Genomic DNA, 20,084 nt, shown 5'->3' on the forward strand with positions numbered 1-20,084 from the left:
ATTTCTTTGTTGCTTTGATGTAACAAAGTGAATAAAAATTAAGTACAACAAAATGTCAATGAGTTCCAAGAAGAATATTTTCAGTAAAAATAAGGGAATGGATTTCATGCCTCAGATTGGATGATGTTAGTGATGTAGTAAAAACTCCTTGTATTTTACTTCAACACAAAAAGTAGGACGTGATTAAAAACTCCAGGGAAAATAGATTACTGTATAATTAAGGCATAAAGCATGTTAAAATTTGGGATGGTTTTGAGCAGATGATAGAATGAATATAAGAAGAGAGAAGGTAGTTAGGTCCTGCCACTAGTAAAATCATCCTTCATGTAGAATGTAATACTACTTTCATTTTCAGAACCTTATGGGGTTCTGCATTAAACAATGTTTATATTGATTGCCATAACACTGTTGACTTAACTTTGTATAATTAACCTTTAAATAAAGCATGGAAAACTTAATTATGGCTACAGAACAAAACTTAAATGTTACTAACCTTGTTGATTAAAAAGTGTGGTAAAATGAAGTTGTTGAAAAGGTGTGGTAAAATGAAACTGAATCCAATATACAGAAAATATTTTTAAAGTTGGTGGAACAAGAAATAGATGATTAAATCTCCTGTTTACAATTATCAGCTTTTTCAAGGCAGTGTGCTAAAAAAGATTATTTCCTAGGAAATATGAAGTGATTATTGTATTTTTTACTTAAAATTAATAAATATGAGCAGGATTTAAGAAAATGAGCACTCATACATTGCTGATTGAGGTTTAACTTGGTCAACTACTCTGGAGGACTATGTAAAATTGTTAAAAGTCTATAAAAACTTAGGAATTCAGCTCCTTGGAATTTATCCTGCTAAAATGAATAACTATACAGTTCTTGGTACAAGCATGTTTATTTCAGGATAGTTTCATAAAGCTGAAAACTGGATAAACTTAACAAAAATGAGAGTAATATGATAAACTATGATATAAACATGGAATACTATGTAGCCATTAAAAAATTATGTTGTAGACTAATTTGTCATAAAAAGGTGTTTGTTATTAGGTAAATATATATATTAAGTAAAAATAGGATACAAAGTAGTACATATATTATTATTCCTGTCCCCCTGGCTTTCTTTTAAAATATAAATGCATAAAAAGTATCTTTTAGAATAAAAATACTAAAGATTGAAATTTCTGGGTTGTGAGATGATTTGTTTAAAACAAGTTTATCTTCTTCCTATTCCTAATCGATTTTTATCAAATTTTCTTCAGTGAAGAGCTAATAATAAGTGACAAACTCACCTAGACTGCTCTTGCTATTCCTCTTGCTTTATTTTTCTTTATAGTAGTTGTCACTCTCTTAACTTCTGTACTTCTTACTTAAATTTTGTCTGTCTATGACTATCTCCACTGGAGATATTAAGTAAAGGAAGCTTGTTTTGTTCACTGCTGTATCCAAGAAGAGTGCCTGGCATATAGTAGGTGCTCTATAATATGTACTGAATAAATAAATGAATGTATTGCCTTTGCAATAAGTAAGAAAGTTATGGTAAATAACATTTTGAAAAAATGTCACTGGAAATAAATAGGACATGGAAGGTAAATGGCACATTTCATAGAATACAATTTTATTATCAGAAGGAATTTGTAACTAGTTAATTTTAAAAAATTAATGAGATTTTCCACTTGTTTTCAAGGTTTCTAAATATTCTTTACAGAAGAAAGTGAGTGAAATGGTAAGAAAATTACAAAATATACACCCTTCTCCAGACAGATACATAATGTGCATTGTATTTTTATCAATATAAATGTGACTCTAAAAAGTTGAAATTGGATATTAATATCTTCTTTAAATGACTAAATTACAATTTCAAAAATAACAATCTATTTCACAAATTTATTTCCAGATTACATAGTTTTTACATATGGTAAAATAAATTTAACACAGCTTCTGTAGTATGGGTAGAGGTTTTATACTAAAATAAAACAAAGAAATAAGAACAGCAAAACCTTTTAGACATATCTTTTCTAGGTGTTTATACAAATGTAAAGTTATTAGTTATAGCCTGAAAAATTAAAATAAGTTGATGTAGCATTTGAATACAGCACTTGGAGTATGGTATCCATCCTTTATCATGCAACAAGTGTTTATTCTTCTTCTGTAGCATATTAAAAGTTAATATTTGCATTTTCACAGCATAACATTTTATGAAAACTTTACTTTTATATTCTCTCTTTATCCCTGTTTGATTCAAATGATTTTCTTTTGTATTTTTGAATAAGCGAAATTCTCCCATATCAACTTAAGTCTTCAGAAGGCTTCTTGGGTGGGTTTACCCTATTTCAGTCTTTCTTCTTTGGAGCAGAGCATAGGGCAAAGAAAATTAATTTTTGAATAAGGTTTATATTTATAAATAAATGAGAAGTAAGAAATGAGATTATCTTTTGGACATTAAATACAAAACAAGTATTTTCTTCTTGAAATTGTTTTGATGTCTTAGAAAATAAAAGAGCTTTAGAAAGATTGCTAAGCTTTATTAAATAAAAGACATGAAAATTGTGTCACTGTTCAACTGGAAAGAATAAAGATAATGTTGTCAGACTGTTTTAAACTATTATTTTAATTAAAAAGCTGAAAAACTACATTCCAGTTTAGCCTTAAGTACCATGACATTTGTACTGAAAGTCATCTTCAACGCTACAGTGGTTTTACACAAAATATAGTGAAATTGAATAATGTGCCCTCTGACCTGGGAGATAATGCTACAAGTTAAAGAGTAAAAGCAACATAAAATGCGTTTTATTTATTCCACTTTAAAATTTCATCAAACAGATATTCATAATCTTAAAAAAAATATGGAAACATTCAGTATACTTATGGTTGGCTTTGGCCACTTCTCAGCATTTTGTTACTATGAATTACAGCCTCTAAAGAATCTACTAAAATGATATTTGAGTTATAGTTATATTTTTTCGGACAGTTCAAAGGCTTCAATCACTTTGCATTAAAAATACTTTATATAGAGAGATGTATATTTAATATTTTATGCCCATTGTGGCAGAATATTGTATGTTTTGAGATAATTGATCTTAAAGTTAAAGTTTTTTTCTGAAGATTCTTACACTCTTCTTTTTACATTATTTTTATACTAGAGGCCCAGTGCATGAAATTCGTGCATGGGGTCGGGGGGTGTCCCTCAGCCCAGCTTGCACCCTCTCCAATCTGGGACCCCTAGAGGGATGTCCAACCTCAGAGGGTATTCAGAGCAATAACTCCTCTCACCTCTGCTGTGTGTATGTGTGGAGAGAAGCTGAAAAATAAAACAGATGGTTCTTTCATTACCAGCGTGCTTTGGTTAATTGATCTGGACATGTTATTTTTTTCAAGAGGACAGAGCTGGATCCTGTGGATAACCAGCCATGAGCAACAGTAATGTAATAGGTGCTGCTGAGTGTGCTGTTGGTTTTTTTTGTTTTGTTTTTGACAATTTCATCATCCTGCCAAGTATTTTGGGGACAGTATTTACAAGTAAAGGAGCAGCACAACCTTTGTCTTGGATAATTTCTAGTGGTACAGCTATTGGGCAGACAGCCTCCTGAAGCTCCAGCACCCTTCCCACATCCTTCACCGTAAGGAACAGAGGGCCTTTGGGAAACCGATTCCGTGCAGGAGAGCCAGCCATGAGAGGCTACCTCATGGCTATATTCCTGAGTGCTGTCTTCCTTTGTTATATGCTGCATTGTATATTATGGAGAACAAATGTCTACTTGAAGCCATGGCATTGAGCATCTTTGGGATATAACTTTCTTCATATAATTTTTCATTTATTGAATTGATGGAGTGATTCTTGGACTCAGAGATACTCGACCTTTACAGCCTAAAATGCTTGGATAAGAGATTTTTTGATAAATGTAGATACTACATATGTTTTCCTTTGTTTAAAAATATTTGATGAGTGATATCTGTATATTTTATAACAACTTTGAGTTAAAATGTCACATATAAAACTTAGAAGAGGTAAAAAAACAAAACAAAAAAGAAAGTATCTTACAGATGCCATAAATTTTTAAAAAGTGAGTTTTATAACCCCATTGCTTTATTTGGGGTTTATATTGAAGAAATTGAAAAGTAAGTTGCAAAATTAGAAATTAAGAATATATGAAGTTTTTGTTTTTTATCTTTTTCTCTACAATTTATGTGGTAGGTGTCTCAAGGGAAATTAATTTTATTTTGAAAGGTTTTCAAATCAGTCATAAGGAAATGAGAAAAGGGAGAAATGAGCTGCTATACCATTTATTAGTAAATGTAGTTCTAAAAAGTTGCATGTAGAAGTCAAGACAATCTCTTCAATAAATGGTGTTGGGAAAATTGGACAGATACATGCCAAAAAGATGAAACTAGAACAGCAACTTATACCAAACATAAAAATAAACTCAAAATGGATAAAGGACGTAAACATAAGACAGGAAATCATAAAAATATTAGAGAAATCCATAGGCAGCAAAATCTCAAACTTATGTCATAGCAGTATCTTCACCAATACAGCTCCTAGGGCAATGGAAACTAAGGAGAAAATAAACAAATAGGACTACATCAAAATAAAAAGCTTCTGCACAGCAAAAGATACCATTAGCAAAACAACAAAGCCCACCGCATGGGAGAACATATTTGCCAATGTTATCTCTGATAAGGGTTTAATCTCCAACATCTATAGGGAACTCATAGAACTTAATAAAAGGAAAATAAACAATCCAATAAAAAATGGGCAACTGTCCTAAATGGGTACTTTTCAAAAGAGGACCATGTTTTCATGTCTCAGAAGGCCAAGAGACATATGAAAACATGCTCAAAGTTGCCAATCATCCAAGAGATGCAAAACAAAACAACAATGAGGTGCCATCTCACACCTTTCAGAATGGCTATCATCAACAAATGACAAGTGCTGGCGAGGATGTGGAGAAAAAGGAACCCTTGTGCACTGTTGGTGGGAATGCAGACTGGTGCAGCCACTGTGAAAACCAGTATGGAACTCCTATTTGACCCAGTGATCTCAGAATATATCCCAGGAAACTAGGAACACCAGTCAGAAAAGACATATGCACACCTATGTTCATAGCAGCGCAATTTACAATAGTTAAGATTTGGAAATAGCCTAAGTGCCCATTAGCAGATGAGTAGACTAAAATCAGTGGTACATCTACACAAGGGAATAATACGCTGCTGTAAAAAGGAATTCTTACCATTTGCAACAGCATGGATGGACATGGAGAGCATTATGCTTAGTGAAATAAGTCAGAGAAAGATAAATATCACACGATCTCATTTGTGGAATATAATGAACAACATAAGCTGATGAACAAAAATCCACAGACAGAGAAGCATCAATCAGAAGGTCAAACCTCGAAGTCAGGGAAGGATTGGGGGGAGGGGGAGAGATCAACCAAAGGACTGGTATGCATGCATATAAGCATAACCAATGGACACAGACACTTGGGGTGAGGGCAGAGCAGAGGAGGGGTGGTAGGGAGGCAATAGGGGGTTAAGGACACCTTAATAAAAAAGTTGCATATAAATATTATTTTTAAAGCATATTTTAAATGCCTTGAGGTTTTTAGTTAATCTACACACACACACACACACCCCTACTTGTTAATTATGCATGTTCTAGCTTTTAATCTTGGTTTTCATAGATTAAGTTTCTTTAAAATGAGGTATACATGTACTTGGAAAACAATGAATGCTGGCATTATTTTCTTATGGATCGATTCTTTGCATTTAGTAGTAAAATCATGTAAAAGAATAAAAAGCTTGAACAAATTCACAAAAGTAAAAAGAACAAAAACCATATGTACTTAGCTACTTTCTAGTCATCTCAATAAAATAACCTTTATTATGGTATAGTATGTGTGAATAATAGCACCAATTTATTTGTATTTTTTAAAGTGTTCTTAGGTTTCTCAAGCAGGTGATACCAATCTATTTTTTGTTGTTATTTCCCAAAGAATTTACAAATATTTATTGAAAAGTTTTATTTATTATAAAACCAGCTCATTTAAAAAAATATTTTTTATTGATATCAAGAGGAAGGGAGAGAGAGATAGAAACATCAGTTATGAGAGAAAATCATTGATTGGCTGCCTCCTGTAAGCCCCTAGTGGGCATCAAGCCCACAACCTGGGCATGTGCCCGAGCCTGGGACCCTTCAGTTTGCAGGTTGATACTCTTATCCACTGAGCCAAACCAGCTAGGGCAACCAGTTGATTTTTGAAAAAGAAAACTGTAAACAAGGGAAATATAACCATAAGTCACTGCTTTGTTACAGGGAGAAAACATACTTTAATTTAATATAGATTTAGAAATATCTGCTAATATTTCCTCCCTATGGTATACTCAGTACTTTTTCATGACACATTTATGTTAATGATAGTTATTAAAAACGATAACTTTTTATATGTTTAATATATGTGTCTGCATATTTGTATGTGTGTGTTATGCATGTATAACAGTTAAAACAACTCTTCAAAATAGGAACAAAAACTCCAGTTACAGCTTCTGGCTAAAGAAGATCATCAGAAGCAACTGAATGAAATTGAGAAATACTATGCCACAGTAACAGGGCAGTTTGGATTGGTAAAAGAGAGTCATGAAAAGTTAGAACAAAATGGTAGGTGCTGTCTTATTTAAACATATTTAATAGGAAATGTTTAAGTGGACTTATTTATAATGAAGAAATTGAAGTTAATTAAGACTAGTAATAGTGAATTTTATTTAAATTCAGTAATAATCATACACATTGCATTGAAGCTATTTTCCTTGTCCATGTTAATGATATATTCTTTAAAATGTAAATTGAATATAATGTTTTCCTAAATGTCTTTCATGTTGCAGTACAAGAAGCAATACAGGTAAACAAAAGACTTTCAGCTTTAAATAAAAAACAAGAATCTGAGTTATGCAGTTTAAAAAAGGTATGGATGATATAGTGTTATAGTATTAAATAAAATTGTAGCCTAAAATAGTTTTATAAAATATTACTAGAAAAAGTTTGGAATTTTTTTTTATAAATAAAATGTTTTGAATATAGGTTCATAAATTTTTAGTTATAATTCCAATAAATGTAATGAGTAAATTTGCTTTAACCTATCTGAAATATTGTTTGACTTGTCATCAGTGGCATTCATTTTTCTGGTAATATGAATAACCTATAAGCACTCAATGTATATCAATCTTACTAGATAAATTCATTTGTTCAATCAATACTTGAGTGATTTATTATGCCAGATATTATGTGGCACTATGGTATGAGAAAAATAAAACACATCCCTGCTTTTTTGAAGTTTATTATTCAGTGGAGGAGCTGGACATAAAACAATCACCTAGATTAAATAATTTCAAACTGTTATAAGTGATATGAAGAAAAAGTAAATGATATAATAACATTGTAACAGGTGACATTATTATATTGGATGTAAAGGGGTGGGGGAGGGAAAGGAATAAAGTTTCAGGCAAGAGAAGCAGAATATGCAAAAACCTTGAGGCAGGAAAGAGTTTAGTTCATGGGAAGAACTAGGAAACGTGTAGTGTGGCTGGAGCATCACAAGGGAAAGAATGCATTGGATATTTATTGATTGCTTACTGAGCATCAATATCCCCTTACTTGACATCTGTACATCTTTTTTAGTGTTCAGATCTTTTACCTGTTTTTAATTAGGTTGTTCATTTTCTTATTGTTGAATTTTAAGAATTTTTATCTGTAGTTGGGTAATAGTCCTTTAACAAATGTGCCTTTTATAAATATTTTATCCCACTCTGTGGCTTGTTTTCTCCTCTTGACATTGTCTTTTGCAAAGAAGCAGCTTTTAATTTTAATAAAGTCTATTTTATCAGTTATTTCTTTTGTGGATTGTGCCTTTGACATTGTACCTAAAATGTCAGTCATATACAAGGTCCTCTAGATTTTCTTCTATGTTCTAGGAGTTTTATAGCTTTGTATTTTACATTTAGGTCTATGACCCATTTGAGTTTTTGTGAAGGGTATACAATTGTCTAGATTCCTTTTTTGCATGTGAATGTCCCATTGTTTCATCACCCTTTGTTGAAAAGATTATTTTTGCTCCTTTGGATTGTCTTTGCTTCTTTATTAAATACTAGTTGACGGTATTTATGTGGGTCTATTCTGGGTTCTCATTTCTGTTCCACCAATTTAATTGTCTTTTTAAGTCTTGAATTTGGGTAGTGTCAGTCCTCTTACACTGTTGAATGAAAGGTTTGCCTTTTCATATAAACTTTAGAATTAGTTTCTAATATCCACAAAATAATTTGCTGGGGTTTTGATTAGGATTGTAAAGAATCAATAGATGAAGTTTGGAAGAATTGACATCTTGAAAATATTGGGTCTTCCTATCCATAAATAGTTCTTCTTTGATATCTTTCATCAGAGTTTTGTAGTTTTTCTCATACATATTTTGTATTTTGTTATATTGATACCTATGTATTTAATTTTGTAGGGTGCTAATGTTAATGGTAATGTGTTTCTATAATATTTTCAAATTCAACTTGTTCACTGTTGGTACATAAAAAAAGTGTGAGGTAATAGAAAATATATATATTGGTCTCTGCCCACAGTTCCTGGCACAGAACTCTTAAAACCCTTGTAATGTTCTAAGTGATAAGAGCACTAGGAGCACCTTTTGTTCTAATGACTCAGGGTGAGCTTCTGGATGGTGCTGATCTCTAGAAAGACCAAGCCATAATTAGAAACTTAAAAATTTCAGCCCTGTTCCTCCATATCATCCACTTCTCCAGAGAGGGGAGAGGGGCTAGAAAAAAAAGTTAATAATTGAGCATGCCTATGTGAGGAAGCCCTCATAAAAATCCAATAGTATGGGTTTTGGAGAGCTGGCAGGTTAAACACATCCATGTACTGGGAGGGTAACACGCCCACACTTCATAGAAACAGAAGCTGTGTGCTCAGGACCCTCCTAGATCTGGCCCTGCATATCCTTCATCTGGCTCTTCATCTGTATCCTTACCATATCCTTTGATATGGTAAGTGTTTTCCTGAGTCTGCGAGTAACTAATCAATCAAACCCAAGGAGTAGGTCCTAGGAATCTCTGTTTGTAGCTGATCGGTCAGAAATGCTTAAACTTGTGTTTGGCATCTGAGCACTTTCTTTTCTACATCCTAGAATATTAAAAATGGCTCTTTTAAATATTAAGAGGAAAAGCTGCAATTTGAAAAATTTATATGTAGTCTCAAATCAGAAGACAGAACCACTAATTTTTGTCAGTATAAACTTCAAATGCTAAATACTGAGTAGTTGTGAATAAGCATATTTTCAGTGCTCTCTCTTTATTTTCAGTGTTCATTTATTTTCTATTTAATATTTTTGATCAATAACTTAAGCTATTAAATAATAATTAATTTTGATGACTATATTAAAATATTCACTTTAGCTTTTGCATTATGAAAAGATTATGCCTCATAAGTTTACATACTAAATTATGTACTTTTTACTAGAGACAAGTTTTCTTTATAACATAATAGACTATTATATTTCAAATGTATAGTTTAAGACTGTCGTGTAGATGGAGAGGAGGCTCATGTAAATCTAAGGAGAGATAGATGCCTTAGTGGATTTATGTAAAAAAATGAAGATTGTCTCTTTTTAGGCACACGTGAAACTGTGTCTCATGAGCATGCCTGTCCTTTTTCCCCAGAGAGCCTGGGCCAGGGCTACCAGATTGTACTGTGTATCATGCCCTGGTGGCCTCTGCCGCTCTAGACAGCATTGCAGTCAGTGACCATTGCTGCCAACAAAGTGAGAGAATTGTATTAACTTTGAGAGTTCCAAATCCAAGTAGTTGAAAGGATGATAATTTAAATATATACATATTTAACAGATAATTTTTAATATTTCAAATAATTTAGTTATAAGATTTTTGTATTTTTAAAGGAAATCTTGATTTTTAACTTTAAGAAACATTCTTGTCTTTTTTATTTTCCTTTTCAGAAGCTAATTAAGTTTAGTAACATTGGTTATATTACTTATTTAAAACTTTTAACCATTAATTGCCCCAGAGATAATTTTATTTTTATTTTATACTGTTTCGTGATTTTGTCCAGAGCATTTAAATTATTAGTTTGTGATAAGATGGGATTCTATCTTTGTGGAGCAAAGTTAAACAGAAAAAACTTAGTTGTTAGATTAAAGTAGGTTTTCCAGCTCTGAATGCTGGGTTCACTATTATGGCCATCATGAAGAATTCCCGATACTATCTGTGAGCACAATTCATAACCTCTGCTGTTTGTCTGAGTAAACGTCAGAGCACTCAAGGAGATAGTGATATTTAACAGACTACCCCATACCAGAAAAGGAGGGGAAAAGGAGAAAAGGGCACAATATTTATGACTCTAGGAACTATAAGTTGTAATTTAATGAGATCAAAGCATGTGCTGTTTATTTGCTACACTAACAGTTTTAAATAAAATGGTTAGAAAACAGACAATACTAAGAGTTCAGGATATTTAAAAGCTATAAAGACTATAAAATCACAAGCATATTTTCAGTGGAAATCATTTCATGGAGGTCTCTTAATTTATTATGCTCTTAAGATTAAGTAATTAATATATAAGAGAAAAAGACATAAGCAGTTAGTTTTTACTTTTGACAGTCATATACTAGGTTTTCACCCCACCTCCCCTTCCCACATCCCTGTTGTTTCATAACAATTATTGTAATAGGAATTGATGCATTTTAGAGAATCTTCTGTAAAATTTGGCTGTAAAACAGCTTCATGTATTTAGTTGTTGAAAAATGTAGCCTTTCAAAAATTGAAGTATATTAGTCAATTTTCTCAATTGTAAGATGATTTTGTCAGGAAAAAAATTGGATGTTCTTAGACTCAGAAACAAGGGAAGCTATGCAGTATCCAAGAGCACAGCATAAAACCAACTTCCACTACTGAGTGCTGTGCACTGCAACTTGTACATCACTGTTGACCATAGTGGAAAAACTGCTACTGCTGCAATTGTATCACTTTTCCCATGGAAGCTTGAGGTTCCTAGCACCTACCTGCTGTCCACCAGCAAATGGAATTGCAACACTTCTTGTTCTTTGTAATACTAGTTCCTGATCCAGTGTTAAAGACAAATGCATCTGATTAGGAGAGTCTGGTCTCATGCTTAGAAAGCTGGCATTTCCTGCTTCTCTGGTGGCCCCTTATATTGTAGAGCTCCTGAAATCCAAAGGGAGTTCAGATCCTGTGTAGTCAAGAATGTGAAAATCAACCCTAACTGATTTGGCTCAATGCCTAGGGCGTCAGCTGGTAGACTGAAGAGTCCCCAATTTTATTCTGGTCAAGGGTACGTACTTTGGTTGCAGGTTCTCCGGCCCTGGTTGGGGTTCGTGCAGAAGGCAACCAGTCAATGTTTCTCTCTGTCTCTCCCTTACACTCTCTCTCTAAAACATCAATGGAAAAATATCCTTGAGTGAGGGTTAACTAAAAAATAAAAAAACTTAAAAGAATGTGAAAATCAGATCTTTGAGTATTTAACATAGGCAGCATACAGAGGACAGCAGTGGGGTAAGTACACAAGTATAGTAAGAGAAGTTTTTATTTTAGGATTTTATGTATTTGGATGGTATCTGTTAATCTCAGTGGACATGAAATTTCACAAATTAAGGCTTCTTTTATCACCTCTCAAATTTTATCCTGTATTATGAGGCCAGAATTATTTTTCTAAAATGTAAATCTTTTTATGTTGTTCTATTAAAAATCCTTCAATGGTTAATTCTTCATTTCCTGCAGGATAAAATTAAAACTCTAGTTTGGCCTGCAAATCCCTTTCAGTATTTGGGTTCTTCCAAATTTCTAGCCACTGTTACAAATATTCTACACCTCCCCCTTACCTATAACATATGAGTTCTAGCTATATCATATTAATTTGGTTTTCCTGAAAAATATCATGATCTTCCATGTTTCTGTACATTTTTGCATGTAGAATATTTTTGCTTGGAATATCTAATCCTTTTTTGTCTCTACAAATTTATCTTTTAAAGACTCAATTCATATACTACTTTTCTATGTAATGCCTTCTTGATGTCCTTAGCCAACTGTGTTCTTCATGCTTCTATGCATTCCATAATATAGCACTCATCACATTATATTGTAATTATTTCTTACACAAATTTTTCTTATTAGATGCTAATGAACTTGGAAATTTAGTTATCCCTTTATATCAGAAGATTTTTGTTAGATAAGTAACGAAAGAAAATATCCTACTTCTGGTTGGTTAGTGCATTTAGTAGCATGCTCCTTTTAAGAACAAAGATCATGCATTCTACCCCTATGTCATTGTGTTTGCGTATTCTATAGTCACTAATAATGTTCTCACCTTGGCTGATTACCTTGCAATAGAACTAGAGGAAATATACCTTGATGGACCTGGGAGTAGTATTATCTTGATATATGAAATATAGTAAATTATACTGATAGGTTTAAAATTGGCTTTAAAACTGTCAGAAAAGTTCCTTGCTTTGATGAAATATGTGTACTGAATTTTTTGTTTCATGTTTCTTTTCTTAAGGAACTAAAAAAAGTAACCTCAGACTTGATCAAGTCCAAAGTCACATGGCAACATAAGATGGGAGAAGAAAACATCAATTTAACAATTAAAGAACAAAAAATTCAGGAACTTCAAGAAAGACTCAACATGGTATTTAATTAATATATTTATGTTTATAAATTTTATATTCTTATAAAATTTATGAGAATTTCATGATTATAATATAAAAATGTTCCTTCTTTGTAAAGTTAATATACATAGAGAAAACAGTACTGTGAGTCTTTTTTTAAATTATTAGATTCTTAACATTATCAGCAAGACTTTAAGAAAATAAAATTTGGTCATAGTAATTTTCTTTGCACTTTAACATGGTGTCAGATTATCTTAGGGTATAGTGGTGTCTCCTGAAAAGCTTTTGGAGATGAGAAATTCTATTAGTGAACATGTACATGTATAAGTCTGTGCCAGCCTATATTGGTTATATAATACCATCTTTAGTTCAGTAGGGTCAATCACTGCTTCAACAGCAGACAGATGTTGGCACTTATGACCCACCCAAATTTGTTGAGCACTGAATTGAATGTAGAATTTACTGAATTCTCTATCTTAATCTAAAATTGTTCAATTTTTTTAAGGAATTGGAATTAAATAAGAAGATTACAGAAGAGATTACTCATATTCAAGAAGAAAAACAGGTAAGCAATCATAAGATATTTTGGGAGTCAATAAATATTTTAAAAATCAGATACATTGTGGGAAATAAATAACAGATGGAATCATGCCTATGCCAGTTCCTAGCACATAGTGAGCCCTCAGTTAGTGAGTATTGAATGGGAACATATGTACATTTTGAGCCAGGTCTCTCACATACTCCCATCTATAGTAAAAAAAAACCTTAGGGGGCCCTTGCGCACCACGTCGTCTCAAGGTGGCCGCCACACACAGTGGAGGTGGGCCCAGTGACTACTCCGCACAGTGAGGCCTGGGATCCCATGGCTCCACACAGTGCAGAGGAGGCAGGTCCAGGTGGAGGAGGTGGAGTGGGCGGGATGCGGCAGGGGAGGGCAATTGGGGGTGATAGGGCCAACAGGGAAGCGGTTAGGGGGCAATCAGGCTGGCGGGCAGAAGTGGTTAGGGGCAATCAGGCAGGCAGGCAAGTGAGCAGTTAGGAGCCAGTGATCCCAGATTGTGGGAGGGATGCCTGACTACAGGTTTAGGCCTGATCCCTAACCGGCAGTCGGACAGCCCCTCAGAGGTTGTAGATTGGAGAGGATGCTGGCTGGGCTGAGGGACACCTACCCCACTTGCCCCCGCACAAATTTCGTGCACCAGGCCACTAGTTAAATAATAAATGGGTCCTGGCTGGTTTTCTGCAGTGGTTAGAGGCTCTGTGAGGCCGAGGACCAAAAGACGTATCTTGGTTACAGGTTCATCCCTGCCTTGGCCTTGGTCACAGTGGATGTTTCCCTCTATCTCTTCCTCCCTATTTTCCCACCTCCCTCCCTCCTACTCTCTCTAAAAGTCAATGGGAAAAGTTATCCTCGGGTGAGGATTAAAATAAATAAGCAAATAAATAACAAACAAACAAACAAGGAGATATGGGGAGTAGTTTGTCAAAGGTTACAAATTTCTAGTAAGATTAGCAACTTCTGGGGATTTAATGTACAGCATGACTTTAGTTACCATACTGTATTATATACTTAAAACTTGCTAAGAGAGATCATACATGTTCTCAATACTTACACACACACACACACACACACACACACACACAAAATGGTAATTATGTAAGCTGAAAGAGATGTTAACCTTATTGTGGTAATAATTTCACAATATATACTTATATCATATCATTACCTTGAACACCTTAAGCTTACACAATGTTTATGTCAATTATATCTCAGTAAAATTGGAGAAAATATTACATTTAAATATTTTTAAAATAAATAAAGAATAAAAATAAATCAATTTTTCCTTGATATTTTAGACCATGGTACAATGGTAGATAATTATTAAAATGCTTGTATGCTTAAAACATGTTTATGGGACAGTATAATCATTTGAATCTATATTTATCATATTCTTCTATTTAAAAAAAAAAGGCATATGAAGTAAATAAACTTGCCGTTTTTTGTTTTTCTATCTTTTGCTTTTTCTCCATTTGATTCTGAAAGCATTCCTTGGCATCCTAGGCCATTGATAATATGACATTTTAGAAGGGATAAATTTACTAGTTTAGGGGCAAGCCAACAAATGTTAGTCTTGAATTCTTAACATTTTTGCAATAGTGTCTTAAAATCCATGGTCCATTTCAAAGAACTTTAATTATTTTGAGGAACTCTTATAAATGGTACTTAGTAAGAAATTATGTAATATAAATTCATTCAGATATTAAATTAGTAAAATGTGTCATTAGGTTTTTTCAGTATATTCTTTATTATGGTGTTAAAATTAAACTACAAAGATAAGTTAAGAAACTAGAAAATATTTTTAAAAGATAAACATCCTTATCTTAAAGTTTTAAAAATTGATATATCATTTATAAATTTTTTAAAGGATGTCATCATTTCTTTTCAACGTATGCAGCAATTGCTCCAGCAACAGACCCAAGTTAATACTGAATTGGAAGCAGAATTGAAGGTGCAAAGAGAAAATAATCAGGTTATATTTACATATTTTTTAAAGTATATTTCCATCTAAGGAGCTCTGTTTGTTTAATTGCAGTCATCTATCTAACTTATTTGAGACCATTTGAAATTTTAGGAACAAGATATGGCCTCCTTAATCAACTTGCTATCAATGTCTAAAGTAAAGAGCATACTTTTAAACATTGAAGTCAGTAGGTAAATGTTCAATTGTATTAAGTATCTGATTTAATTTTGTAATACATTGAATGTGAGGGGTTTTTTTGGTCTTAGAATTGTGGCCAACTGAAAATAAGGTGATAACAAGTACACCATATTCTAAGGGAGCAATCAGTGAGCTCCTAGGAATTGGGGCAGATCCCTCTTTACAGAAATACTAGTATGATAGACCTGGCCCTGTTACCTCAACATTCACTCATCATCTTTCCAGTATTATGTAAGAAAGTGATTGAGGAGGGGAAGAAGTTATGGTCACTGATGTTTGGGAATGAGGGTTCAGTAAGCAGCCCCCCCCCCCCCCCCCCTCCGAGATACCCATTTCCCCTCACAAAGTGAAGAAGTCTATAGGGAAATCACTTGTAAAGATTGAGATACAAAAAGGGGAGAGACGGACTGCCCTCTTGCTTCTTAGATGGATAGAAACCTTAATGTTCATTCTGGTGTTGCTAGTAGAGTGAGATACTTTGATGTGGAAGGACTTGACATGTTTTTGAGGTTTTGAAGTATACCAAGAACTTGCAGATTAACGCTCAGTTATGGTGTAGAAATTTCGAAGAGGAAAGTCTTTAGAATGAATGGTGCCAATGGGGCTTGAAGTGCATTATGCTTGTTCCAATACTGAACGTGCCTGGAGGGATGCAGAAGAGAGAACTTTGATGTTGCCTTGGCTCTACAGGAAGGACCATGCAGGTTAGTGGAAGGGTAGGAACTGCCCTGTTTGCTACTGGGCCAAGTGATGGGATGTACAGCTTAGGAAGAGCTGAGAACCTGTTCCACTGGGGTGGCCAGTAGAAGGATTTATGCCCTTCTAAAGGAATTCTTGGGAATCCAGGGTGATGTTGAACATTTCCTAAGAAAACTACAATCACCTCCTGTGTAAAGACCACCATCAGCAGAGGCCTGTGCCAGCCTCATGGGTATGTAACCAAGGCAGTTGCATAGGGACCCAGTCTCAGAAGGGCCTTGTGCTTCAGGTTTAGTGTCCTGTGGTTACTGTCTTGAAATCTTTATGAATTTTTATCTTTGAATTTATGTTTTGTAAATTAAGTCTAATAATGGCATTGGAGCCTCAGCTCAGGTGTTCTCCTGTTTCCCACTGCCTCCCAGGACCACTGTTTGGCTGCTGGGTCTTCTGTACCCTTCTGAGCCCTGGGCTTTGCCTGGCCTCATCCTCCCTGCTCCTGTCTCGAGACTGCTATTGAAACTAGCTCACATGGGTGGTGAGAGGCCTGTATTCTACTCTTGCCCTATACCCCTGCTGGAAGCCCAGATGCAGAAGAGAGGGTCTGAGTGGAGTGCATGAGCCCTGCAGCATTCTGTGTCCTGGGTGGTAATATCCTGGCATTCGGCATGTTAAATAGGTGAGTTGGCAGGAAGTGAGTCCCCAGTTTAGGTACTAAGGTGCTTCTCTACCTAGCAGTTGCAATCCCTTGAGGGTTACCTCTCTGCTATGGGTTGGGCAAAGGGCCCATGAGACAGGAGATTGACTTCCATCACCTACAGACAGGATATACCACTTGCAGGAGGTAGAACTCAGTAACTGGTGGCTTATACTTTGAGTAATGTGGCAAGGCCTTTAGGCATCTGTGAGCATCTGCTTTTGCCCTGTGAGTATCCTTCTGCCCGGGGGACCATGGCATTAAATAGAAAATACAAACCCCCATGATAGGTTGATGGGGATAAGAGAGGAAGGGAGGAGGTATGGACCATGAAGAAAGAAAAATCTTTTGTAATGTCTGTAAAAGCACATTTTCCCTGTGTTCTCCCCCCCCTCCCCCCCATTTTGTACCGGGCCTCACAAATTATGCTGAGCCCATCACCATTGAATGGAACCAAACCTAACTTGAGCAGTGCAAGGTTTATCACTGATGTTTTTTGACTAGTCGTGCAAAGAAAGTTTTGCCTTCTTTATTTTTTTTGCCTCTATAGGAGTTAGAATTAAAATAGGAAGGAAGGAGGTGTGCTTGAATCAAACCTCTCCCTCCTCTTCACCTCTTCACCTACTCCAATAAAAGACAAGCAGAAATCATTTCTCTGAAAGTCCAGGTATAAAGCAAGTATCCCCAATACCTTCTCCACCTACCCTACAGATGGATAATTTGGAGCCATTTCTCTGATATGTTGAACCTCCTCCCAAGAAATATGTGATGTAGTTTATCCACATTCTTTATGAGTAGCAGTTATCAGACTTGTCTTCTAATACATTTAAAGGAGTTGAAATCTCAGTTTTTAGGATGAACAAAATATTAGAGATTAGCTAGTCTAATCATCATTTCATGAGCTAGAGATCCAGAAAGTATAAGCATGTAGTTCAAAGTCTCATAATTAGTGGCAAACCTAGGATTAAATATTTGTCCTGATTCTATTCAACACATTTCTATGTTACATTGTTACTATTTTTCCTAGACCTATGAGAGCTGCCACTTCTGTTAGATCCGTTATATGAAAACAACAACTTTTATTTTTCTCTTTTTTTTCTTAAAATATATTTTATTGATTTTTCACAGAGAGGAAGAGAGAGGGACAGAGTCAGAAACATCGATGAGAGAGAATCATCGATCAGCTGCCTCTTGCACACCCCCTAATGGGGATGTGCCCGCAACCAAGGTACATGCCCTTGACCAGAATCAAACCTGGGAGCCTTCAGTCCACAGGCCAACCCTCTATCCATTGAGCCAAACCGGTTTCGGCAAAAACCACAACTTTTAAATTGCTTTCCATGCTTTCTAAATCCAATGTTTATGTATCATTAAATTCTGCAGAGCCTAGAATAGTTACAGATATATATAGTCATGTGTTTCTTTGAGTTCATGATGACTGTAACTTTGGTTCCAGGATCTTTTAACAACACTACTAAAACCTTGGGTCCTCCAAATGCTTTCTTTAACTAGCACCATTATTACCTGTGCCTTGATAATATATGGATAAACTAGGTTTCATATAGTAAAATTTCAAAGTATTGGCAAAAACAGGACAGAATTGTCAGCTTTTTATTTCGATAAGTAAGGACATTAAAAAATAACCAATACTATCTATCATCTTTTTCATTTTTTGAAAGAGAACATGTTTAACACTAAAACTATAGTAAGAATATAATCAGGTAAAAGGATGGTCTGTTACAAGAAAAGACACATGATGCCCTCCAATTGACATTTTTTTTGCCATGGTCTAGTGAAATTTTGCCATGCTTGTTTGCAATCAGTGCTTGTTTGCAGACTGGTACTGGAGAACCACTGCTATATAGCATAAGAAAATACAAATGTAGAACTGTTGCTGAAGATTGTGCTGCATAGATATCTCAAGTGTTTTCTCGAGCATTCTAATTCCACCTGTACTAAAAGGGATCATTACTCTTCGTAATGGCCTACTCTGTTTCAGTGCTCTGCAGTCATGCTGCTATCTGTCTATTTTTATGGTACAGTTTGGAGCATAGAGAAACAATTTCTCATGATGAAGAATATTTTATACTATGATTTAACTATAGTTTAGTCAGATATAAGTATAGTTATACTGCTATAGGTATAGGGTTAATAAGAATAATTTACCGTATTTTTCGGACCATAAGACGCACCTTTTTCCCCCCAGAAGTGGGGGGGGAAAGTCCCTGCGTCTTATGGTCCAAATATAGCCTACAAATATACTTTTAAAAAAAAAAGTTTTTTTACTTGCCCGGCTCTGGGTGGTCTCTGTGTGCTTGCCCGGCTCTAAAATGGTTCTAAATGCTGCTGTTTACTTTACAGGGTTGATTACATGTGTTTATGACTGTGATGTTGGGTTTTAATGCACATAAAATATTTTAGGACACTATTTGTTTCAGAATCTTTTTTTCTTCATTTCCCTTCTCTAAAAACTGGTGCGTCTTATGGTCCGGAGCGTCTTATGGTCCGAAAAATACGGCACTTAGTTTGCTGCCATAGTCATAGTATTAACAAAGATAATTTACTCAGTTTTTGGTATGTTAAAATATTAATAGGTGGTTTTATTTTTACTTTCTACAATATCCATTTTTTTTAGCTAGCATTTTAGATTGTTAATCTAGATGCAAACAATCCTATATAATGAAAATGTAATATCCAAATTGACGGAACGGCTGAACAACTGGTTGGCAGGGGTGGGGCCAGTGAACAGGCAGCTGTAGGCCAGCCAAGGCAAGTGCCAGTGGGCCCAGGAAGAGGATGGCAACCGTGGGGGGAGGGAGGGGCTGCGGCAGCGAGGGGCAGGGCCAGCCACTCATGGGCCAGAGATGTCCCCTGATCACCCACCCAGTTGCCTCCATCAGAGGGAGGCCAGACTGTGGCTTAGACCTGCCCTAAGCTGTCAGTTGGATATCCCCTAAGGGCTCCCGAACTGCAAGAGGGCACAGGTCGGGCTGAGGACCCCCCCCCCCCCCCGCCCCCAAGTGCACAAATTTTCATGCACTGGGCCTCTGGTACCAAATAATCTCCTGATAGAGTATAACTTCCAATAGAACAGTAAATTTTCACTACCATAGCATAAAAGAGTATCTGACACATATTAGGAGCTTGTTAAATATTTAGTTCTTTATGAGCTAGAGGAGAATCTTCATGTTAAAATTGTAAAATTATGTTTCCAGAATTTTGCCTGCAGATTGACATTTTAGATATAATTGAGAACTCTATATAGTTGAAACATTATGAAGCCTTTAA

General features: G+C 35.0%; 1 protein-coding gene across 4 annotated transcripts in view; it reads left to right on the plus strand.

Annotated features, from left to right (window-relative positions):
* CCDC73 (coiled-coil domain containing 73) overlaps positions 1-20,084 on the plus strand; it is a 48,605-nt gene that overhangs the window by 14,440 nt on the left and 14,081 nt on the right. For 3 of the 4 annotated variants that reach the window (XM_036426372.2, XM_036426369.1, XM_045578035.1), the window contains 6 exons: positions 1,682-1,720; positions 6,514-6,649; positions 6,874-6,953; positions 12,575-12,703; positions 13,189-13,248; positions 15,110-15,214. In XM_036426372.2, the coding sequence (XP_036282265.1) occupies positions 1,682-1,720; positions 6,514-6,649; positions 6,874-6,953; positions 12,575-12,703; positions 13,189-13,248; positions 15,110-15,214 (549 nt within the window). The remainder of the gene's footprint in view (positions 1-1,681; positions 1,721-6,513; positions 6,650-6,873; positions 6,954-12,574; positions 12,704-13,188; positions 13,249-15,109; positions 15,215-20,084) is intronic. The other variant, XM_045578034.1, reaches the window with a different exon arrangement.

This window comes from Pipistrellus kuhlii, unplaced genomic scaffold, assembly GCF_014108245.1.
Source record: "Pipistrellus kuhlii isolate mPipKuh1 unplaced genomic scaffold, mPipKuh1.p scaffold_m20_p_9, whole genome shotgun sequence".
Classification (NCBI taxonomy): domain Eukaryota; kingdom Metazoa; phylum Chordata; class Mammalia; order Chiroptera; family Vespertilionidae; genus Pipistrellus; species Pipistrellus kuhlii.